This window comes from Coptis chinensis, chromosome 7 (genome assembly GCF_015680905.1).
Source record: "Coptis chinensis isolate HL-2020 chromosome 7, ASM1568090v1, whole genome shotgun sequence".
Taxonomy (NCBI): domain Eukaryota; kingdom Viridiplantae; phylum Streptophyta; class Magnoliopsida; order Ranunculales; family Ranunculaceae; genus Coptis; species Coptis chinensis.
The window spans coordinates 56,172,265-56,196,868 of record NC_141462.1 but is presented as its reverse complement, the minus strand read 5'-3'; the positions used below and the strand labels follow the sequence as shown (position 1 = coordinate 56,196,868).

At 37.0% G+C, this 24,604-nt stretch overlaps 1 protein-coding gene, 2 long non-coding RNA genes and 1 pseudogene across 4 annotated transcripts; 1 reads left to right on the top strand and 3 right to left on the bottom strand.

The window, feature by feature from the left end:
• Positions 1 to 271: 271 nt before the first annotated feature.
• Positions 272 to 589, bottom strand: LOC147488063 (uncharacterized). Its single transcript, XM_086574248.1, has one exon. The coding sequence runs from the start codon at positions 587 to 589 to the stop codon at positions 272 to 274; it is 318 nt and encodes a 105-aa protein (XP_086430374.1).
• An 11,099-nt stretch (positions 590 to 11,688) lies between these two features.
• LOC147488062 (uncharacterized) lies at positions 11,689 to 14,272 on the bottom strand. Of its 2 annotated transcripts, XR_015201238.1 has the most exons (4): positions 13,952 to 14,272; positions 13,679 to 13,744; positions 13,450 to 13,599; positions 11,689 to 12,112 (listed from the first exon to the last, which is right to left on the bottom strand). It is a non-coding gene; the product is annotated as an uncharacterized LOC147488062 (long non-coding RNA). The 2 variants fall into 2 exon arrangements; XR_015201237.1 differs by having other exon boundaries at positions 13,450 to 13,744.
• Positions 14,273 to 19,162: 4,890 nt separating this feature from the next.
• Positions 19,163 to 19,739, bottom strand: LOC147488061 (indole-3-pyruvate monooxygenase YUCCA2 pseudogene; annotated as a pseudogene).
• Positions 19,740 to 22,583: 2,844 nt separating this feature from the next.
• On the top strand, positions 22,584 to 23,154 carry LOC147488060 (uncharacterized). Its single transcript, XR_015201071.1, has 3 exons — positions 22,584 to 22,716; positions 22,802 to 22,969; positions 23,074 to 23,154. It is a non-coding gene; the product is annotated as an uncharacterized LOC147488060 (long non-coding RNA).
• The last annotated feature ends 1,450 nt before the right edge of the window (positions 23,155 to 24,604 follow it).

Genomic DNA, 24,604 nt, shown 5'->3' with positions numbered 1-24,604 from the left:
ACCTTTGATATATCCCAAATCCACCTCTTTCACAACCATTTTAGTAAAAGCTTCCATTACCACATTGAACAAGAACAGAGAGACACGGTCACCTTGGCGCAATCCCCTTTGACTTCTAAAATATCCTGCAGGTGAACCATCCACTAGAATGGATAAAGAAGTTGAAGTGATACACCTCTTAATCCATTTCCTATACTTCTCACCAAACGCCATTCTTTTCGTTAAGTAGCCTAGAAATGACCAGTTTACATGGTCGTAGGATTTTGAGATGTTAACCTTTGCATAGGATACCATTCTCCTTATTCTTAAGCCGAGTATCAATGCATTCATTTGCAATTAACGGTTCATCCAATATTTGTATACCACTAATAAAAGCACTTTGTTGAACTAAAATTACAGTAGAGAGGACAATGTGAATCCTAGTTGCAAGAACTTTATAAATAAGCTTGTAAATGCCACCAACCAAACTTATTGGTCTATAGTCCTTTAGTGTCTGAGCTCCCAACTTCTTTGGTATTAGTGTGATAAAAGTCGAGTTGTTCCTTCTATCCAATGTAGATTTGTCTTGGAATTCTTTCACCACAGACATGATTGTTGTGAAGGTTTGAAAAGAAACTTATCACTAGTTTTCTCAAATCATTTCTTGGATCGAACCAGTAATACTCCTTGAATCATTCTTGAAAATAGATTGGGAAATTGGTTTTTGGAAGTTTTTGATGGTGGAATTTGAAGGTTTCATAAGAAGCTTTAATGGTGGAAAATAAAAATCAATCTCCTCTTCATCAGATTCGCTCAAACAGGAAAACTTGAATGTGTTTCTCGAAGAATGGACGGTGCCAATGTGAGATACAAGAAGAGAATGATAAAGATCAACTAAGCTTTTCTTATTCATTAATGGTGGTTTACAATGTTTCACTCTTTCTCTCTCTTTGTTACAAATAATAAAATGCAGAGTTTCTCTCTCCTAAAAGTGTTGTTTGTAATGATTGTTGTGGAGTGAAATTGAGCCTTTTCTTCTTCAGCACACTTCCCTCTTTTATAGTTGTTTCCACATGTGCTTCCTCTAATAACTTTGTGACATGTGTCCATTCCTTTCTCACTCTTTTGCACCTGCAATTTATGCAATGATTGAAATAAGGGCAAATATTGTTAGTGTAGGATATTTGGCCACCACAAAGAGTTTATGAAAATAAATCACCCAACAGAGCAAACTGGATAGTGACTTCTTGAAGAAGATTAGTTAAGATGATGAATGGATGGAGAAACAGGGGGATGAAGTGTGACGAGTTGATGAAGATAAAGGATCAAATTTCATAAATCACCAAAGATCGAGCTGGAAAGATAAATTGGTTTCTTTCCTCATCACTCATAGTTTTCTTTCATTTTCATAAATTCACAAAGTCATAAACTGGAAAACAATCATTTGTGATTGATGAACTATTGATACTGGAATTGATTATATGTTGATGAGGAAGAAAATTGATAATGGATCAAGTGACGAAGATTGGTTAAGAAGATGGGCTCACTGTCGGGCTCAATTGCTCAAAGTAGTTCAATCCCAAAGTTCGATACTGGGAAGGGGAGTCAACCAAGTTCAATACACACAACCAAGTTCGACACCAAAGTTGGGTACCAATATTGGGAAGGGGAGGCAACCAAGTTTGACACCCATAACCAATTTCGATACCGATACTAGGGGCGTCATGCATTCTACACAACAATTTCGATACCGATACTGGGGGTGACTTTCGATTCCCATAACCCAATTTTGATGCCGAACCAAACACCCCCCAACCAAATTTCGATATCGAGGTCGAGTGCGACAATAGAATTTCTAACCAAATTCACCAAAACAATCGTTCCAAACCATAAGACCAATTTTGATACCGAGGTCGAGTGTGGCAACTGACACGCACTCCTTTTTGTGTGTGTAGATGAGATGGTATGTGGATGATGTAGATGGATGATGGTCGTTGAACAAAATAGAAGCGTATCAAAACCTAATTATCCCTCAATAAGTAAAGGATGAGTAGGGTATCATTCCACTTTTAAGTGTATGTTTATATGAAGGGCAGGACTGAAAAGGGGGTTTGAGGGATTAAAAACTATTATTATAGATATTGTAGATTCTAATGCTAAACTAAACTAAACTAACTAAACTATTGAGAATTTATAGGAAAGGGAATTCAAGAGATTATAATCCACCAATACTTTTGACCTATGACCTTCTGCTTCATAGTTGTTCTTACAAGTAGACTACAATTAGGCAATCGAGCAAGTCTTGATGCCCTCTTGGAAGAAACATCGTTAACAATTAACTCAACTTAAGGTTGTTCCTATGTTTATGCTATTAATATATTCTTTCCTTTTATGTAAGCTCGGGCAGTCATTCAATGTATTACCGAGAGCAACATCAAGATGTACTTCCTAATAAGGCGGACATTCAATAAATCACTACTTAAGGCAAACACAAAGAATACTTCCCCTAGGCAGCCACTCCCTGAGCTACCCCTTATAAGGCAACACAAAGAATACTTGCCTAACTCTAAAGAACTATACTACTATAAGAAAAGTAAAAAACACTAGCATGATATTAATATTGCAAAACATAAACCCTATTCTATACTTCCATCCCCTGGTGTGGGCAATGGAACTAATAACTAAAAACATAAAGAATTAACCTGATTGAAGAACACCATGAACCAAAAGAATCATTAAACCTTAAGCATCGACTTCATCTCCTCCCTTGAAGAAGAAGATTAACCTTCCATAAAGAAGGAAGAACACGAAGAACGAGAAGAAGAAGAGTCGAAGAACATAAGACTAGAAAGACTAACTTATTAAGACTCGACTAGTTAAAATTGAATCTTTTATTATTAATCTCTCTCTGCCTCAAATTCTGGAGACAAGAATATAAGTGAATTGGAAAATTATATGAGGCATTTAGGTCCTCTATTTATAGGGGTTACAATGAGTTCTATAAGCATTCCAAACCGCCATTTGTTTCCTAATACAAATAAACTTCTTTCAGAGTCCAACTTCGTCTCCAAAACTGAGAAGGAAGTGGCTACAGTGTCGTTTCATGTGTCTGGACACACGATCCTTGTGTCTCAGACGCTAGCATTGCGTCCGGATGCACGATCCTTGCGTCCCAGACGCGGAAGTCTATTTTCCCTCTTTTGCTCTATCATTCTTTCCTCTTTTGTGGGCTTTGGTCCAAGCAATGAATCCTTTTGCCTTGGGCTTCCAAATAGGCTTTAAAATAGGTCCAAGTCGCATCTTTAATAGCTTCAATTCCTTGGCCTTCTCCATGATTGTCCACGGGCTTCCCATGTGATCTTTAATGCTTTGAATTACTCCGTTTTACCCCTTTTTCTCTAATATTCCACAAAACTCTCTTTTTCACCTGTAGAATCATAAAATATAATATACAAACACTATTAGTCCACTAAGATGGCTAAACAAGAGGCATAATCGAGGGTTAAAATGCACTTTTTGAGCACTTATCACAACTCCCAACTAGCCTATTGCTAGTCTTTTAGCAAATAAGATAAAAAAAAATAGATAAGTGATCAAAATCACATCCTAATAACAAAAATAAAATCCTAACTCACTTTCGCAGGCATCACAATTGCATTTACCATATGTAACAAGGCTTTAAACCTTTAAGTTCCCCAAAAAGGACGAGTTATAGTCTCGTGAGGGTTTTCAGGTGATATACCCACAAAATCAATCAATAGCATGTTCAAGAATGATAGTATTTTTCAGGGGAGAAATTCCTTACCCACTTAGTGCTTCTCCAACAGACGATCTCCATTGCTAACTACATTGCTGCAAAGACTCATAGATTATGATGGGAGATAGTAAAAATTGACAAAATTCTCAATCAAGGCTTATGCCTGTACTCAGTCAATCTCCTATACTTTCCTATCCAAGAAATGGAATTCCTAGTTTATCTTTAGACAGATAATCTCGACTTTCAATCCTCACCGGTCATACTCTCAGAAAAGAATCTCTCAGAAGATTGTATACTATTTTACCTCATGTATGTGGGGAAAAGAATAATGAATACGAACATCCCACATACTACCTTGAAAAACAGACTTCTAGATGACAATAGTCTCATGGAAAGAATGTCAATTACATATGAAGTGTCGGGTCCTTCACTTTAATTTAGCATCCTCTCACCTATTCTAGACTTCGTACCATACTGTAGTGATAAGTCATGGGATGTAACTTGGCTTGGGTATTGGTTTATGATGGAAATGTAAAAATGATTCAAAGGTTGTTTCTGAAAAACACTCAGGGTTTTGCTTCATTCTTTGGAAGATTTCTTCAAATTCTGTATTGTAGAGAAAATTCTTCCTTTGTCTTAGCTTTTCCATCCATTCTGTTCAACTTTTTTTTTTTTTTTTTAACTCAGTGGTATATCCTTGATTAGTATTGGATATGCTTGTTTTCCACTAGCTTCTTTCACTTAGAATAGAATTATGGTTTTCATTGTATCTCTCTGATATTTCCTTGTAATCTTCCTTTTGTGCTCTTTCTTCCTCCTTGCTCCCCTCGTATTCTCATAAACATATGGGTATAGCTGATAAAGGTTTTTGGCTATACTCCTTGTCTGGAGTTGGGTAAAGGGTAAAGGGTTTTATGAAATAAAATGACTTATTGTAAGGCTCAAAAGGGTTTAACATGATAGTCCTACTAGGTAGGATAAAGGCTGAATGGGTTCACTACTTAACTTACCAGTATGATACTCTGTTTCGAATAGACTACAAGACCTAATGGCTATCTCCCCAGTTGATACCACTTCGTGATTAACCAAATCAACAAATAATGAGACTATATTACAACGACATAAAGAACTGAAAGATGGTGAGTCACTAAGACTCGGATTTTTCATAAGAACTCTCCAAAAAATGGGTATAAAGCTTAAGTCTGACGGACTAAGTCTAAAAATTCTACTTCGTGTTTACTAGGGGTTTAAATCTCTCTTCTAGCAAAAGTACACAAAACTGACCAAGTATTATGGTGGTGCCTTGATAAATAATTCTATCAACAAGAACTATGTCCGAGCATAATAAATAGTCTAAGCGGTAATAAAATCAATAATATCAACTATCTATCAAACTCAACACTAAGCAGTATAGAATATATATCCCAGACTCATCATTAAAATTCATTTTTCTTAGCTACTGATATTGAAAAAAAAAAAAAAAATGAAAACTAATTTTCGAAATTCGTTTCTCAAGTACACCCCCTACTTATGCATGCATTGACCTCAATGTATAAAGAAGTAAATGAAATGGATGAGAAAAAGGTAGGATATTACCGTTGATGCCGAATATCAGTATTTTGATCTTTCTCTGTCATATTAAGGTTAAGCTCACAAAATAGAGAATTTTTTAGGTCTTTTTACGTCAGATCCCCAAGACGTAATGTGAGTCTTTTAAAGTCAGATTCTCAAGACTTTTGAGTCCTTTATAGTCAGATTCTCAAGACTAGTATTCCTACCCACTAGGTTTCACTTTGTAGTATTCCTACCCACTAATTTTGACAAAAGTATACCTTCTACCAACAATTTTCTCTTAATGACTGTAACCCAGGACAAGTTTCAGAATGGCAATTCTTACACCAACCTAGCTTACGCACTCTCCTCTTACGCGCAAATGAATTTTTACTGAACCCTACACGAACCATAGAAATAATCTTCCTTTGAAGGTCAACAGGGAGTAAATCCCATAAACTAACAGGTGGGGAACACTTAGGTTTCCATCTCAAAACTGATCTTTCGACAACATGCTTACTTCCTGTAGATATTTTCGCTCGATCTACTAGAATTCCTTCCTTTGAAACTTGGTGACCAAGCACTATCCCTTCCTTTACCATGAAGTGACACTTTTCCCAGTTCAGAACTAAGTTAGTATCACAACAACGTTTAAGGACTAAGGAGAAATGGTGCAGACAATCCTCAAACGGACATGTGAATGTGGTCTTTTCTTGGTCCTCAGGGTGAATATGGATCTGAAAATATCCTGAGTAACCATCATGAAAGCAATAGATTGCTTGTCCAGCTAATTTTTCTAACATCTGATCGATGAATGGCAATGGTAAATGGTCTTTCCTCAATGCGCTATTCAGCTTCCTGTAATCAATGCAAACTCTCCATCCAGTCTGAATCCTGGTTGGAATCAACTCATTGTTCTCGTTCTCGATCACTGTGGTTCCGAACTTCTTCGACACAACTTGAACTGGACTAATCCACTGACTATTAGAAATAGGGTAGATAATGTCGGCGTCAAGGAGTTTGGCGACCTCTTCTCGGACTACTTCCTTCATCTTCGGATTAAGCATCCTCTGTGGTTGCTTAAAAGTCTTGGAATCCTCTTCTAAATGAATCCTATGTTGAACTATCATAGGGCTAATCCCCTTGATATCATCAATTGTCCAACCTATAGCTGGCTTGTGTTCCTTTAAAAGTGTTACTAACCTAGATTCCTACTCCTCAGTCAAATCATATGTAATGATTACTGGGTAGGTTCCCAAATCTCCCAATAAAACATACTTGAGTGTAGACGGCAAAGGCTTCAATTCTAGCTTAGGTGGCTCCTTCTTAAGCTCTTTTGATGGTTCATCAGGCATAGGCGATTCAAACTTTTCTTTGAACTTGTTGTTATCCATGACAGGTGATGAATCCAAAATCGCATTGATTGCCTCGACACTAAGTCCCTCACAATCTGAGTCTGTCAGAGCTTTTAACAACTCGTCAGCAGGATATGAATTAGTCAGATAATCATGTGCTAACGCTTCAATCATGCATACCTCGTTCATAGCACACACCTTATGTGGTTGCTGTAACATATGGAAAACATTGGTCTCGACTCTCATATTTCCAAAGGATAACATCATATTACCGTTTCGACAGTTGATGAGTGCATTTGCAGTGGCCAAGAATGGTCTGCCTAGAATGATTGGTATCTGCCTACCAGATATAGGTTCTGTGTCGAGTACTATGAAATCAACTGGATAATAGAAATCTTTGATCTTGACTATGACGTCTTCAATGATTCCTCTAGGTATCTTCATTGATCTATCTGCCAACTGTAAAGTAACATCAGTCGGTTTTAGATCCTTCAAGCCTAACTTCTTGTAGATGAAAGGTAGAAGATTCACACTGGCACCCAAATCTAATAAAACTTGCTCCTCCAAAGAATCTCCAATTCTGCATGTAACAGTTGGACTTCCAAGATCTTTCAGTTTCATAACCGCTAGATTCTATAGGTACGATGAACATCTTTGAGTAATAAAAGCTTCTTTCAGAATGTTGGTATTCTTCTTCACTAGATCTTTCAAGAATTTGGCATACGAGGGAACTTGCTTGATGGCGGTAAAAAATGGGATATTAATATGTAAATTCTGAAATACATCGCAAATATCCTTGTACTGGTCATCCTTTATGGTATTCACTAGTTTTGAAGGAAACGGTGCTGGCAGATTCTTCAATATCGGTTCTCTTCTTTCGGCTTCGGTTGGCTTGGTAACAGATAGTGGAGTGACAGGTGGAGTCACTCGTGATGGCTTCTTCTTACTTACTTCCACAGTAGTTCCTTCAACTTCTTTTACAATAGTTTCTTTAGCAGGTGGCACAACACTAGATATATCTAGAATGTTAGAACTAAGTAGGATGGTGGGGACATAAGTTACATTAGGCTCTGCAAAAAAAATTCCTGGTTCATAGACAATCTTGTTATCAACTTTCTTGCCTGACCTCAGAGTGGTGACAGAATTAACTTGGTTATGAGTTATCTCCAGGTTATCCACTTGCAAGACACCTCTTCCTTTCGGATACTAGTTATTCTTGAACTGATTTGACTGATTTTGGAATCCTGGAGGAAAATTCCTCTGATTTGTATTTTCTGGCTTCCAATAATTCTGTCCCTGATTGAATTGGTTATTTCTTCCTAAAGATTTGATACTACACGCCTCTACATTAGTATCCAGATAGTACGAACACTCTTCAGTGGTGTGGCCTTCATCAGAACATAGCTCACAAATGGCATAACAAGGCTTGGATGGCTGAGGTTTAGCCTGGAAATTGTTTGCTTTTGGAGGATTCATGGAGAACATATCAAACTTCTTGTTTAGAGTTTCAAGTCCTATTGATAGGCTTGCCATAATTGATAGCATCGCTTGATTTGAGTCTTGTTGAATTTGGTTGCCAAATTGCTTCGGCACCCCCTCTACTCTAGCTACATCCTCGTTTCTAGTACTCCATTGTTGAGTGTCTTCAGTTAAATTCTCAAGAAAGTTGTAGGCTTCCTCTCCATCCAAAGATGTAAACTTACCTTGATGCATTGATTGTATCATCTGCTTGTTCATAGTAGAAAGTCCTCGAAAGAAAAAATAAGCCAGTATACTCTTATCATAACCATGATGTGGACATGAAACTACTAGATTATTGAATTTCTCCCAGCTTTGATGATATTCTTCAGTCACCTTCCCTTTGAAATTGTTGATGGCTTGCTGCATGGCATCTGTCTTATGGGGTGGGTAGAACTTGTTCATAAACTTTGTTCTCAACTTCTCCCAGTTATTGATTGAATTAATCGGTGCGGCGATTAACCATTCGGATGCTTTTACCTTCGGTGAGAGTGGAAAAAGAATTAACTTGATACTCTTATCCCTGATATTCTGGTTCTTGAAAGTTCTGAGGACTGATAGAAATTTGTTCATGTGTACATAAGGTTGAACATTGTCTGAACCATTGAACTTTGGAAGCATAGAGATTACTGATGCTCTAAGTTCAAACTGGTTAGCTTCTGTCTCTAGAAAAACAATACTGCTGGGTGGGTCTCCAATAATTGGCAAATAGAAATCACTCAGCTTCTTCCTCTGTTGTGCTTGCATCGGTGGGATAGCCTCGGGATTATTGGTGTCCAAAACACCTCCATCATTGCGTGCATCCATTATTTCAATCTCGTCTAGTATTCTTGTGAGTCGGTTGTTAAAACTTTTCCACTGTTGTGTTCTTATCGGACGATGATATGGACGACGGGGCATACACTAGAAAATGCTATGCGAAAATGACGAAAAACTATCCTACAATGCTTGAATAATATACAACTATTCTAAATTATACTAAAATATAAAACTACTTTCCTTCAACTGGGTTGGGCTTTGTAGCTAGTATCTCGCCCGTTGTCTAAAGCTGTCTCTTCTAGGGTTATGGTGAATCACTTGGATTGCTTAAGTACCACGGCCCACAGATGATAGTCTGTTTGTCGAGATTCAGACAAGAAACACTAGAGTTTGATGTTTCGCTGTGTTGGCTTACAACTTCAATTCTTGAAAAGGTCCTAAATGCAATTATACTAGAAAGCAATAAAACTAAACTATGCTGCAACTATACTAAGAATGAATATTCGACTAACCTGGATGGTAGATCTTGTCTTCGAGATGTCCTTCAAGCTTCTCTCTTTCTCAAAAGGATGGATGATGCGGCTAAAATTATCTCAAGATCCAAACTTCTAATCTTGAAAGAAAACATTAAACATAAACAACATAAAACGGCAACGACGCCATTTGAGACGCGCTCCTTTTTGTGTGTGTAGATGAGATGGTATGTGGATGATGTAGATGGATGATGGTCGTTGAACAAAATAGAAGCGTATCAAAACCTAATTATCCCTCAATAAGTAAAGGATGAGTTGGGTATCGTTCCACTTTTAAGTGTATGTTTATATGAATGACAGGACTGGAAAGGGGGTTTGAGGGATTAAAAACTATTATTATAGATATTGTAGATTCTAATGCTAAATTAAACTAAACTAACTAAACTATTGAGAATTTATAGGAAAAGGAATTCAAGAGATTAGAATCCACCAATACTTTTGACCTATGACCTTCTGCTTCATGGTTGTTCTTACAAGTAGACTACAATTAGGCAATCGAGCGAGTGCCAAGGCCCTCTTGGACAAAACATTGTTAACAATTAACTCTACTTAAGGTTGTTCCTATGTTTATGCTATTAATATCTTCTTTCCTTTTATGTAAGCTCGGGCAGTCATTCAATGTATTACCGAGAGCAACATCAAGAAGTACTTCCTAATAGGGCGGCCATTCAATAAATCACCACTTAAGGCAAACACAAGGAATACTTCCCCTAGGCAGCCACTCCCTGAGCTACCCTTTCTAAGGTAACACAAAGAATACTTCCTTAACTCTAAAGAACTATACTACAAGAAGAAAAGTAAAGAATACTAGCATGATATTAATATTGCAAAACATAAACTCTATTCTATATTTCTATCCTCTGGTGTGGGAAATGGAACTAATAACTAAAAACATAAAGAACTAACCTGATTGAAGAACACCATGAACCAGAAGAATCATTAAACCTTGAGCATCAGTTTTATCTCCTCCCTTGAAGGGGAAGATTAGCCCTCCATAAATAAGGAAGAACACGGAGAACGAAAAGAAGAAGAGTCGAAGAACATAAGACTAGAAAGACTAACTTATTAAGACTCGACTAGTAAAAACTGAATCTTTTATTATCAATCTCTCTCTGCCTCAAATTCTGGAGACAAGAATATAAGTGAATTGGCAAATTACATGAGACACTTAGGTCCTCTATTTATAGGGGTTACAATGAGTTCTAGAAGCATTCCAAACCGCCATTTGTTTCCTAATACAAATAAACTTCTTTCAGAGTCCAACTTCGTCTCCAAAACTGAGAAGGAAGTGGCTACAGTGTCGTTTCATGCGTCTTGATGCACGATCGTGCGTCCAGGCACGAGCATTGCGTCTGGATGCAGGACCCTTGCGTCTCATACGCGGAAGTCTATTTTCCCTCTTTTGCTCTATCATTCTTTCCTCTTTTGAGGGCTTTGGTCCAAACAACGAATCCTTTTGCCTTGGGCTTCCAAATAGGCTTTAAAATAGGTCCAAGTCGCATCTTTAATAGCTTCAATTCTTTAGCCTTTTCTATGATTGTCCACAAGCATCCCATGTGATCTTTAATGTTCCGAATTGCTCCGTTTTACCTCTTTTTCTCTAATATTCCACAAAACTCTCTTTTTCACCTGTAGAATCATAAAACATAACTTACAAACACTATTAGTCTACTAAGATGGCTAAACAAGAGACATAATCGAGGGTTAAATTGCACTTTTTGAGCACTTATCAGCAACAAAGACCAACCAACCCAATTCAACCGAATCCGATATCCAACAACCCAGCACTTCAACTTCGATACCGATACCGATACCCAACACTAGAAATGGGTTTGTAGAAAATGGGTTTTGATTTATATTGTTTACTATTACTGAGTGGTAGTGAACTTTTTAGTCAGTTTTCCTAAATAATTCTTAGCTGGAAACGAGGCTAGTTGGAGTTTCTGGAGAACAGAAAAAAAGAGAACAATCACTAGGGTATGAGAATTTTCCTTCTCAAGTTATGCTTAAAGGTCAAGGTTTCCTTTCTTTTGTTCTTTGCAAATTGGTTATTATTACATCTTTTCGTAAACAAAATGGCTTTGTATGGATGAATTGATTCCCCGAGCAAGATTTGCTCAGCTGGTCTTAAACAGACTCACTTCGGATGAACTATGAATAGTAATATCTTCACTAAGTAGATGTCCACAGGCGGTCCTTCAGACGTTTGCAGTGTAAATCTTGATTCCATGAAATATTTTAAGGGTATGTTCTTTTTGACAATGGCCCAATAATGCAGCTAGCAAATTCTACCAACTTTGCATAGCAAATTCTTAAAGACAATACATTGTGTCAAATGTGACGAAATAAGCCTTTTACCAAGATTTTACAGTTCATCATCCAAGAAAGCACAAACTTCCCTTCTACATTTGACTCGTCCCTTCTGTTTAAGCAAAGAGAACTCTACAACTTAATGCCAATTTTTCCTGTGAAAGGTCCATTCAGAGGCGTTTATAGTGTCCTTCCCATTGGCTGCAACAAGATCATATGTCGAGTTTTCCGAAAATTCAGTTGGCAAGGACTTCCAATGTAGACTTGGCTCCCATTCGGCTTCTTTTAGGACATTTAGTATCTCCTCCACCACTATCTCACTGCCCTCAGAAGATAAATGAACACCGTCTCTGAAAAAGAGAGAAAAGGAAATTATGTTATCACGTAAACAGGGAAAGATCATCTCATTAAAAAATGGATAAACTGGGTGATTTATCACAAAAAAATTCTTTGCAGTATCAACTCAAAGCCAAGACGGTTTTTATCCATGCATTAACTCTAACAGTATCTTTTGTGGAAACACTTGGACTCAAAAAACTAATCAATTTTACCTATAAAGAGTTACACCAATCTTGGCAGTAAACGTGGTTGGACAAAGTACAAAGTCTACGCTGTCAAAAGCCTCTAGTGATACCTTTTAATTCTGCTCTTTTGTAGAGCTGCTCTTCCTATAATACATAGATTAGTGTGTCATATATGGTTCTAAACTGCAACTTCCGACACTGGAATACGAGTTGACTTCCTGCCAAGAGATAGAACTAATGCAGTCTAACCAAGGTTCCAACACTAAAGATTGTGGATCAAATCTTTGTGGTAACCATTACATACAGCAAACATTCCATAAGTAAGACATTGGCTGGATCTTGTTCCACCATAGTAAAGTCCAGTAACTTGAAACAAAGCATACATAGTAAAGTCACTAGTTCATGTAAATTATATTAACATCCCCACCCCTGCCCCTTTTCTTTTTTCCCTGTGATAAATACTAACTTCATTGATATAAAAGTGAGAGAAAATTCCCTATATGGGAGGGGGCAATAAGTCATCTACATGGTACAACGGTATCCCGAGTATGTTCACAACCATTAGGCCACTCCTATCAATATGTTATCCATGTCCATACTCCAGGCTCTATACATGATGGATCAAAACCAAATCCAATCCAACTGCTATTGGCTCAGATTTAACACAATATGGTCAAGTAAGGCTACGCTAGGATGCCTCATTGATTAGGATATAGGACCCTAATATATTCAAAATCAACCTAATGACAGCCCTAAGTTGAATGGCACTATCTCATTTAATTGTAAAGTTACTATTGCAACATTTGTGACAATAAGTTAGTGTAACTGAGTAAGACAAATTCAGATATAGGAACTGTTTGGTCCACAGACTTGCATTACTTCATGGAAAACTTATTTCTAAGAAATTGGTTTTCTAGAAAGTACTTTTTTAAAGATTACATTTGTTTAGTTCCGCGCAAGATTATATAACCAAATAGAGAGCATGTATCTGACATGCCTACAACTCTGACAAATATAACAATTCTTTGCAGCCTCTAAATTTGACCTTGAAACAAATGCGGACATCTATGTTCAATATTGTAGGGGGTCATATGAAGATCCTCAATGCAGAAATGTAAAATGTAAACAGATATAAGATATTTGAAGGATATAAGCAAACTTACATAAAGCATGTACTCTTCCAATTTTCTCTCTTTTGAATGGCAGTCCAAAGATCAATAACTTTCACGTCCAGATCCTTGCATAGCTCTACACAAGCTTCTGAATATCTCCCACAAAGCTCATTAGAGCGAATAAGTTCACTAAATACGGTACTGATTTCAGAAAAAGACATGTTAACTCAGATTGTTATTGCGGATAGAGAAAAAGAATGTTAAACAGGCATTGGAGCACCTGTAACTGGTCCTCGTTGATAGGAGGGCAACTCAGAAAAATAATGCGTGTTTTGTCTGAAAGGCTCTGGATCGGAAAAGTTTGGGTTAGAATGTTTGCAATATACCATTTTCAGCTGGGACATCTAAAGATAAATTTCAAATTGGTTGAAGGATAACTCAGTGACTAAACATTTCAAGAGTGTGGACACACCCTAGCGTCCAGCCGTCCACCTAATTAGTAATGCAGATTCCTTTAAATGTAAAGTCAGTAATTTGCAACTGAAAAGCATACCTTGAGATGGACTGCGATTTTCCTCAAGTTCTCAATGTATTCCGCAAATCTAACCACGGTAATTCTGGGGTGGAAAGTTCTGGGGTGGAAAGCTTAAGGAACTGATTTATATTTGTAGATATGGGCATTTTGATTCAAGAGTCAGCAACAACTCAACAAGAGTCTGGTTTTTCTCTAATTTCGTTTTAGAGAGAGTGTTCACTTCATGTCTTCTTCACGTTTTAATTTTTTGTTGATGAAGAGAAGGGAAAAAACTAGAGTGAATTTCGGAGGTCTTCAATGGTAAACTCTTTTTTTTTTTTGTTGAGAAGATTAGACGTAAAATACGTTTTTACCCAAACTTTGTTATTTGAAATTTGTGGGTGTACTCAAATCCGGTCGCATCACCTAATTTTGTTCGCATTTTTGTTCGCAAATTTGACAATTTGGATGCGGAGCGACATTGGTAATGTCGCCCCAATTTTTTTTTGACCCGGACCACACGCCAAATAATCTATGCGCCACCACCACTTTAATGTTGCGTGGGTTTTTTTTTTAGAATGGTTGCGCGCCACTCCTAATGTCGCGTGGGTTGTTTTGGAATTGTACATGGGCGACACTCCAACTGTCGCGCGACAGTGGTAATGTCGCGTAGGTTGTTTTGTGCTAATCGAATTTGCGACCACCTAGAATTGGTCGAAATTTGCGACCAGCTTCTTCAAAAAAAAATTCAAATTTGAAAAGTATACTATCACCACCTAGAGATGCTCTTATATCTTTCGAGACTTAGATTAGATCAGACGGTTAAGGAGAGGTGTAAGATAGAGATGTCACAATAAGAGTATCCCTATATATATATATATATATATATATATATATATATATATATATATATATATATATATATATATATATATATAAAATAAATAAAATTGCCATCTTGAATAATAATAATAATAAATAATAATAAATGTCATCTTGAATTTCAAAAAATTAATTGCAAAAATTGCCATCTCCAATTTCAAAAAATTAATTGCAAAAATTATCATCTCAGATTTTAAAAAATTATTTACAAAAATGCCATCTCGAATTTCAAAAAAGTAATTGCAAAAATTGCCATCTCGGATTTTGAAAAATTATTTACAAAAATGCCATCTCGAATTTCAAAAATTACTTACAAAAATGTCATTTCGAATTTTGAAAAATTACTTACAAAATAATCCATCTCGAATTTCAAAAATTCACGTCTCGGATGAATAGTGACGAGGAACGATGATCGGGTGCCTGATCTTTCTTCCAAGAAAGATCGGATGAAACATTATGTCGATAAACGATGTCGAATGAACAGTGTCGATGTACATTATCAAATGAATGGTGTTGATGAATAGTATCAGATGCACAATATCTATGAACATTATCGGGTGAACAGTAATAATAAATAAAAAAAAAAAAAAAAAAAAAAAAAACGAATTTCAAGTTTATTTTCTATTGCTTCTCGAAATCTTCAAATTTTCACTCATAAAATTTGAAATTTTCGAGAGAGGGCAATGTGATGGCCAAATATCGTACACTAACAATATTTGCCCTTATTTCAATCATTGCATAAATTGCAGGTACAAAAGAGTGAGAAAGGAATGGACACATGTCACAAAGTTATTGGAGGAAGCACATGTGGAAACAACTATAAAAGAGGGAAGTGTGCTGGAGAAGAAAGGGCTCAATTTCATTCCACAACAATCATCACACACAACACTTTTAAGAGAGAGAAGCTCTGCATTTTATTATTTGTAACAAAGAGAGAGAACGGTGAAACATTGTAAACCACCATTAATGAATAAGAAAAGCTTAATTGGTCTTTATAATTCTCTTCTTGTATTTCACAATGATATCTTTTTTAAAGAAATGCCAACACTTTTTGAATATACTCATTTGAAAACCATTAGGCCCTGGTGCTCTGTCACCCCCTAGTTCAGAAATAGCTGCCATGTCACCACTTCTGTTTCAATAAATTCATCCTCCAACCCCTTTGCTTGGTCCTCCAAAAGCACATTAAACTCTATCAGTTCTTCTTGGTTATGGTCTATCAAGTCTCTTATGCAACTACTATTTCCATTTGTTATATTGTTTTTAGATTTTAAACATGGTCATACGTTTTAATGAGTGATGAACGAAGAAACTTTGATTCTCATATCTATGATTCTCAAGTATGTTCCTAAGCTTTGCCTTTCCATGGTATGTACTTCATTTTTTATAGTACGCTTACTGCCATCTAACCTTCACTGTTTTGCAAGCTAACCTCACAACTAAATTTTTTACTCAATTATATATATATTTTTCTTTTTTTTTTTTTTTTTTTTTTTTTTTTTTTTGGGTAAGTGAGGTTGTTAACGAGGTCCCCTACCCTTCCTTATTAATAAAAGGGTGCTGTATTGGGCACCACTGAAATTAGATCGGGCAGCCTCCAGCCCAAGCCCAAACAACAAAGTCCAAACAAGAAAGCCCAGTACACCCCCCCACCAAATCGCAAACCGGAAAAATCTATTCCTTCGGTCATCTCTCTCGCCAAAACCCTTCGACAAATTATCGCGAAACCTAACCAAAAAAATCCAAAATCCGAATTGAAGCAATCCAATCGCGAAATTGAAACAATCCAATTGAACCTTCGACGATCCAATTGAAACAATCCATAAACAATCCAATTAAAACAGTTCAGTTCCATAAACAATAGCAAAATTGAACCCGAAAGGTTTGTAGAAAGGGTGCTTGCTTTACTTTGAGAAATAAGTAGAAAGAAGCGGAAAGGGGAGCTCACGTTTTTTGGCTCCAGCTGCTCGCCTACACGCAGAAACCACGATCGTCGAACACCCCGACCAGCAAGTCTCTCCTTATGGGAATGTGATGTTTTAATTAATTCAGGTTAGTTCTTCTTAATTTTAATTTGATGAGTTATGGGAATGTGATGTTTGTCTTGTTCATCTTTATATAGTATGAGAAAATGAGCGCTCGAATTTCCTATATATTTTCTTCGAGAGAAACTGAAAAAGAGAATCAATGCATTGAAAGTGAACAACAAAAGATTTTTTTTTAAGGGTTATCACACATTCCTTGATTTATTCCTTGGTCTTGTTTTAGTTCTAAAAGATTTCTTCCATAATAGCAGAAAATAATAATAGTAAAAATAAAAGGAGTTTTGAAGACATGCAATCACAAACCAAGATGGTTGTTGTTAGTCAAGAACCAGTTTTTAAGAAACAAAATGGTTCTCATTCTGTTAAAAGTTTTGATCCCAGAAGGTTTGGTAATTGATATATTTTTAATGGTTTTGTAGTTATCAGAAGAAGGTGTATGAGGTGGCGAGAAAGGAGGTCTTGTTCAAATTTTTAGGGAGGGGCGTAGTCGAGCTTTTGAATATTTGGAGGTAGAAATTCTCAACATTTTTTTTTCCTATCCTTTGTTTGAGCAATGAGCATTTGCTTGGAACTTTTAGGTTTTTACCTCTAAACAGAGTAGCAGACTATAAGCGATAAACAATAAAACTATTGGTAGTGGTCTGGCATTTTTTTATTGGTAGAGAATATTGTTTCGTTTGGCATTTTTTATTTCTAGTGTGGATTTATACTTCTGTTTAGATTTCCATCCAATTTGTTGGTCTTCAGGTCTTGATCTTCGTACACTTTAAGTTGGTAGACAAGCACTTCATGTCTATCTCCTTTTGTCAAATTCTATTGACTTTATTGACAAGTTATAACAACATTAGCTCGATATATATATATATATTTTTTTTGAGGGGTTGCCCAATCCAATTTGATGAGTGCCCAATCATTTCTTTGAACCTTATAAACAGAAAAAACTTGGTTATGCCATCAGTTAAAAAGAGGACAAAAAAGATGAATTGGCATACAATTCAACTAAAAATGATCCTGTACTTGTTCTATAGTTTATACAACATTTGTAGAAAGCACGAGTTTCTTTTTTGGTCCTTCAATAATGGCATATAAACTATCAGATTTCTTACAAACAAAATAATCATAAAGGAACTGAAAGGTATACCAATGTTGCATCATCAATGCTTCTTCCTCTCAGGGACAAGTAGCCTCTTCTTTGCTAGAGCTTCCATTGTCAATCTCACCCTCAGTAAGAGCCTTGATTCTGCAGAAAAAAGAGAAGAAGTAGAATTTTCAAAAAGGAATTATAACTAACCTCAATAGATTTAGGACAACAAACCCTCCAAAGATAAATAACCTTCCACCGACGTGAAGCAGCCCCAATGGCCTTGGACAAGGAACCCATGCCCATGGAGGAAACACAGGGATAAATTACTTTCCATTTCTCCGCGAGTGCTCTTTGCACCGATGTTAAAGTCATTTGGCGAGAGTGTACCATCCCAACTTGAAGAGAAACCCATGTTTATTTGATATGTAATAACTTGAGCTAACTTAAAACAAGAAAAAAAATATATCAGTATATAATAGTCATCATCACTTACAGATTATTGCCTGCTTAAAAGCTTATGAAAATGACAAATAAATGTTAAAAATCATTAATTTAGAGAAAACTTACTTAATGAAAGAAGTCGATCGTTTTTGTAATTTTTAAGGAAAAAAAATTTGGACCATTTCTCGATTTGTGCGTGTCATCCTTGCCCGGGCAAGGATGACACACACATGTGTAAGTAATGAGAGTATTGAATGAGAGATCAAGTGTAGCATTTGAAAGTATTGAATGAGAGATCAAGAAACTTTCTTGGTGCAATACCAGGGCCAGGGTGCGTCATGGGTTCCCAACGACTTTAGGACAGGTCTTGGACATAGCTCAGTTGGAGCCTGACTACTTGGATCTGTTGGGGTAGCGAGGTTTCCTAAGACAAAGTTCTAGCGTTTCACGCTATACATATTGGCTTGGTCTTTGTGCCATCAATATATTGCTTGTCTGAACTCCTTATATAGGTGGAAAACTATATTTCCACTATAAACTTAAAGGGAACACTGGAAATTCTTCTCCAGAGACTGAGTATAGAAACTAGTCTTGGTCACATCCGTGACACCGTAGCTCAAATGACTGAAAAATTCATTGCTTTGAGTTTAACAGAGTCTAGATTGCCTAAAGTATTCAAATTGCCCTAGCTGACTCTTGAAGCCTTTTTTTTCTTACCTTATAATTTCTCAAGGAATCATCATAGAACCATGTGATTGAGGAGTAATCAATTGAGCTTCCCTTTATAGCGCTGGAGGTTCATATCTCCATACGCCTGCTTCCACATCCCACAACCAAAACATTCTTTCCAGAAAACTCTTCACCGTTTTTATACGAACTCGTATGTAGAACTGGACCTTCAAAGTCATTCGTTCCTTCAATCACTGAAACCACAGCCTCTAAGTTCTCTCCAGTTGCTACAACTAACCACCGACTAAGGTAACTAATCTCCTCCAATCCCACAGTTTTCACTCTCCATGATCCAAGAGTGTGATCATAGGCAGCACTTTCTACTGTTTGGTTGAACTGTGGCTCTAAACCGAATTTACTCACATAATAAGCATCTAAATAGTCCACAAAGTGCCCTTTAGTTGGGTAAGTAGGGAACTTCGTCGGGAATGGCATGAAGGGTAGCTCACATAATTTTTTCGGAAGGTGAAGATGTAGTCGATCATAAGCCTAGCTTGCTCTTCCACAATGAAGCTATACAGTTAGCCCTCTCTACAATCACACTAGGAACTCCTCTTTCTTTAAGGCAGGCAGCTACAGCAAGACCTGATGGGCGACCAACAATGATTGGACCTTGCACCAAAACACACCTTCCATTTTTCTTCATGGTCTCATCAAAAGGATCATGAACTCTTTTGCTTTCCACTTCTCTCAAGTAGTCCACAAATAGCATGAGAAGAACAGGTGTCAACTAACTACTTAACTAACTGTCTAGTTGGCCATGGGTGCTATTATAAAAGGAGAGAATCCCTACGAGTAGCCCGCTTAAGGCCGGACTCATTCCTTTCTACCGTTTCAAGGACAGAGCCAAAGTTCAAGAGAAACTTCAACCGTAAGCTAAGCGAGATGGTTTCGATTGAGATGGTTTTATCAACTTGGAAATAAATGTATATATATTTGGATGAAGGAAGAGTTGGAGGAGAGTTGCTTTGCGAACAGAAGGATCAAATAATGAAGTTAAACTATAGAAAGGGAAGGGTAGTGTGATATGATATAATACCTAGCAAAAAAATGATGTGATAAATATAAATTAAGTAAGTATATATATATGTATAGACACTTCAACTATATTATATAAATGGTATTAACCAATGGTTACCTCCCATATATTAAACCAACCAATAAAATAACGTCACTATATCTGTCATTATCCATATTAGCCAATTTGTTTAGCATATTAATAATCCTATCTCCAGCCATTATCCTACATATATATTTGTGATTTTACGACTTTTGTTGTAAGAACTACGCTAGGTTGCAGTACGACTCGAGTATACTTTTAGTGCCATTACCGACATCTATCACTCATTTAGTCAAGTCAATTAACAGAATAAATAGAAGACCTAGCATTGAAATGACACGAGGAGTCATATTGCAGCATATGACTTGGATTGCATTTAATTTGCATAAGCTGAAGACTTGAAGCTACTTTTGTTAGAGATTATTTTACATTCTATAAAGTTCTCCATTTTAGTAATAATACGCTTAGAGAAATACTAGCGATGCTACCCCCTAGGGGGTAGCATGGTGATACCCCCAAACATGTGATTTAGGGCCCCGTTTGAAAATTAAAAAATGAGTTGCTTTACATCTTGTTGCTAAACTTTCATAGTGCTCATCTTTCATACCTAGTATTTTCCTTTAGGGCTTGATGTTATAAGAGAAGATACTTTTACCATTTTATGATTAGTGTCTCTGTACATTCTGTTACTCACCTTTCATATTGCTTATGTTCTTGAGTCTTGACTAATGAGTAATGACCTTGATCACATGCAGCTTTTACGAGTACTTGCTTAAGATCTGGATACAGGGGAACAAAACTGAAGCGGTAAAGCATTATAGGTGAGAAGCTTTTTCTTTGGTTATCAAATTCTTGAATGTACAATCAAGGTGGTTTTTTGGGTGGTTTCCCCTATGCTTGACGAGGGACATAAATTGTATTGTGGGTTGAATATTTTATAGGGTGTTATGTACATATGGTTGTTGGAAGGATGTCATTATTGATTTCGAGTTATGACATGTTTAAGTATCTGAAAATGTTGACTAAACAAAGGAAACTCTGCCCAAAATTGATAAAATTTGGATAGTGTAACTCATTCTATTTCTTCATATATACTTGGAGTTATCATAGCAATCTTATAAGTATATTAGTTTTAATTGGGATGATCTCTTTTTTCTAGTGGTTTTCTTTGTACATTGTTTATTTAAATATGGTTTACTAATACTTATTTTATTTTTTCTTTGTAGCGATGGGTCCTCGATCAAAGAATGTGAAAGAATGTAGCGAAAACTACATTCAAGGGTGTTAAGAAATTGTTTGGTGGCGGTTCCTCTAGCGGTGATGCAGTTGGAAGAAAAAGACATAGGCGGCAGACGGCTTAATCCATCGATAGCGTAGAGGGACCATTTGGAAAAAGAGGTTCCTGAGGTTCCTGAGGTTGATTCGTTTAGTGAAGATAGTGTAGATAGTGTAGATAGTGATACTAATGTAGGTTTAGATGTAGGTTTAGACAAAGGGAAGAATATAGTAGAAGAGGAGAGTGAGGAGAGTGAGGAGGAGGATGAGCAGGATGTTGATGTTGAAGAATATGTGGTAGAAGACGTACCACCAGTGGAAGAAGCACCTCCGGTATTGGATTTCCTAAGAAAATCCAATGATGATTTGGAGTTTCAAAGAGGTGTGTATGGGGGAGGCCCGTATGAGTCAGAGTTGTTGTATGACTATGGGGTGCATGTCGCTCACGATGTTTGGGAGAGAAGGGTAATATTTTGTTTTTCTTGTGTACTTTGATTTTCTTTTACAAAATCTTTTGTTTCTGTTCATATATATCTAATGCGTGCTCGGTTGTTTCAGGAGGATCGCGGGCGTTGAAGTGTGTTTCACACTTAGCGAAGTTATCCCAATGGAATTTCAAAATGAATGTGAAAGGTCTCCCAGATTTGCCATGCGGTTGAGAAGGATTGGGTTGTTTGATCTCGTGGAAGGTTATCACGAGCATATGGATCCACCATTGATCTCTGCGTTTGTGGAGAGATGGCATCCGGAGACCAACACCTTCCATATGCCAGTTAGGAGATGATCTGACTTTGGGCGATGTTGTCCAAATCTGTGGAGTCACAGATTAGAGGAAGAAGCGGTGCAAGGGGACGAATTTGAACTTACAACAATCGATAAATCTCTTACATCTTGGTATGGGGCTCCCTATTGATTTGATTAGGGCGAGATGGAAGCTAGCGAGTTCACTTCAAAAGTAAGGCTAGAATTCATCCGGAAGCATTTTAACAACAAGGTTCATGATAGCCCTATATGTGACAATTGCTTTGGGAATGTGGTAGAAGGCCTCGAGTTTCGGAATGTTCAACGGATTTGTTAGAGCTTTTATTCCGTTTTTCTTTGGATGTGCCGTTTTTACTAACAAGTCTGGGACTGGAGTGCCTATATGTTATATGAGGCCGTTGTTGAAATTCAGTGAGATAGAAGAGTATGCATGGGGTGCAGCAAGTTTGGCGTTTTTATATAGAGGTCTCAGGCTGCCACATGTGTGAAGGTGAAAGGGGTTACAGGCTATATGACTCTTCTACAGGTAAAACTTGAGTATTTTAGAGTTTATTTTTTTTAATATTAATTTTATTACTCTATCAATATGTTAACTATTTGTGTATATCTAGGCATGGATCTATGAGTATTTTCCGGTATTCAAGACAGTCCCAAACTTCAACTATATCTCGTCTCAGCCGTGTGCTCATAGACACATCCTAGTCGCTCCACACTATTACGACACAACGTATGCATTGCAGTTTTATCGAGCGATAATTGATGATTTGAATGAGTTCAATGTAAGTATTAAATTCAATGACAATTTGGTATTTAAGTTTGTTTATATTTATTTTTTAGTAATTGATCATTAGAGTTGTTAATGACACATTTGATTTTGTTTCAGGTTGTTTGACATCCCTACAAAAATATCAGAGATACAAACCCGATCGATGATATTGCATTTTTGAGGGGATTGCTATGTTTTCAACATTGTCGAGCTTTTGTTTACTGCCGCAAGGGGTGGTGCGTCGGTTAGGTCACGTGCAACTTGTACCTAAAGATCCTCCAATGCCAAATTGGAGAACAAGAACTGTGGCGGGGACGGGTATGAGGTGAAATTTGGACCAATATTGGGCCACTTTTTATCGAGTCGTGGCGGAATCACGCGGATCGACTCTGCAACCGAGGACCTATTTAAAATTATCCATGGGAGTGTCATCAAAACTACATGACTTGGTATCGCGAGGAATTCTCATGTAGTTTTGGTGAACCCCGAGCTTCTTCCTATTCATCCCTCCCCGGAGACAACGCCTAACTGTTCACCGATTGTAAGTATTGTGATTTTTAATTGAGTTTTCTCTAAGCGTGAGTTTTGCATTCGATTGGTAACTTATCTTGATTTTTCTTTTTAAATGAGCGGCGTCATCGATGAAACCAGTCGTTTGCTAGAGAGGTCTGCAATTGGCTGGGAATGATATGCGGAGGAAGCAAGGTCCTCCTTCAACAACAGCGCATAACTTGACTAGGTGCAAGTACATTGGTGGGCTTATATAGTTGATTTGTTTTTTAGTTTAGGGTTTGTAACTTTGTAATTTAGTTTGATGGATGTAATTTGTTTTGATTTTAGGGTTTGTAATTTTGTTAACTTCGAATGAATTGATGGATATGATGTTTGCATGAATGTTGGATGTTTGAATGGATGAATGATGTTTAATGTTTGAATGGAATTTAATGAATATGTATGGATGAATTTGATAAATGAGAGTGTTTGATATCTGATGTTTGAATGGAAAAGTGGAATTTGATGAATATGAATGGATGAATTTGATGAATAAGAGTGTTTGATATTTGATGTTTGAATGGAAAAGTGGAATTTGATTAATATGAAAGTGTTGTAAAAACAAAACGAATGTTGAAAATTTTTTTTTCCAAACGACCCAGCCGCATCGTTTGGCATAAAGGCCAAACGACCTCAGCAGATCGTTTTTCCTTTATACCAAACGACCACGGCAGATCGTTCTCTTTTAATCTCAAACGACCCACCCACATCGTTTGGTCTAAACGCCAAACGACATGGAAACATCGTTTGGTCTAAAGCCCAAACGACATGACCACATCGTTTGGTCTAAAGGCCAAACGATGTGGCTGGGTCGTTTGGTATTAAAGCCAAACGACTTGACCGTGTAGTTTCGGTCATTATTGACAACATATGAACATTATTTCAAATCACTCGATTGCGGTCCGAATCAACTAGTCGATCACTCGATTGCCATCCGAATCAACTTAGTCGATCATTCGATTTCAAAATCACTCGATTGACGTCCGAATCAACTTAGTCGATCGCTCTATTTCCAAATCACTCGATTGCCGTCCGAATCAACTTAATTGATCACTCGATTTCCAAATCAAATCAAATAAAAGCCCTAACATTATTT

What these genes read in the sequence shown, in the direction of transcription:
- LOC147488063 (XM_086574248.1), bottom strand. Translation starts at nt 589, where the DNA reads ATGTCTGTGGTGAAAGAATTCCAAGACAAATCTACATTGGATAGAAGG.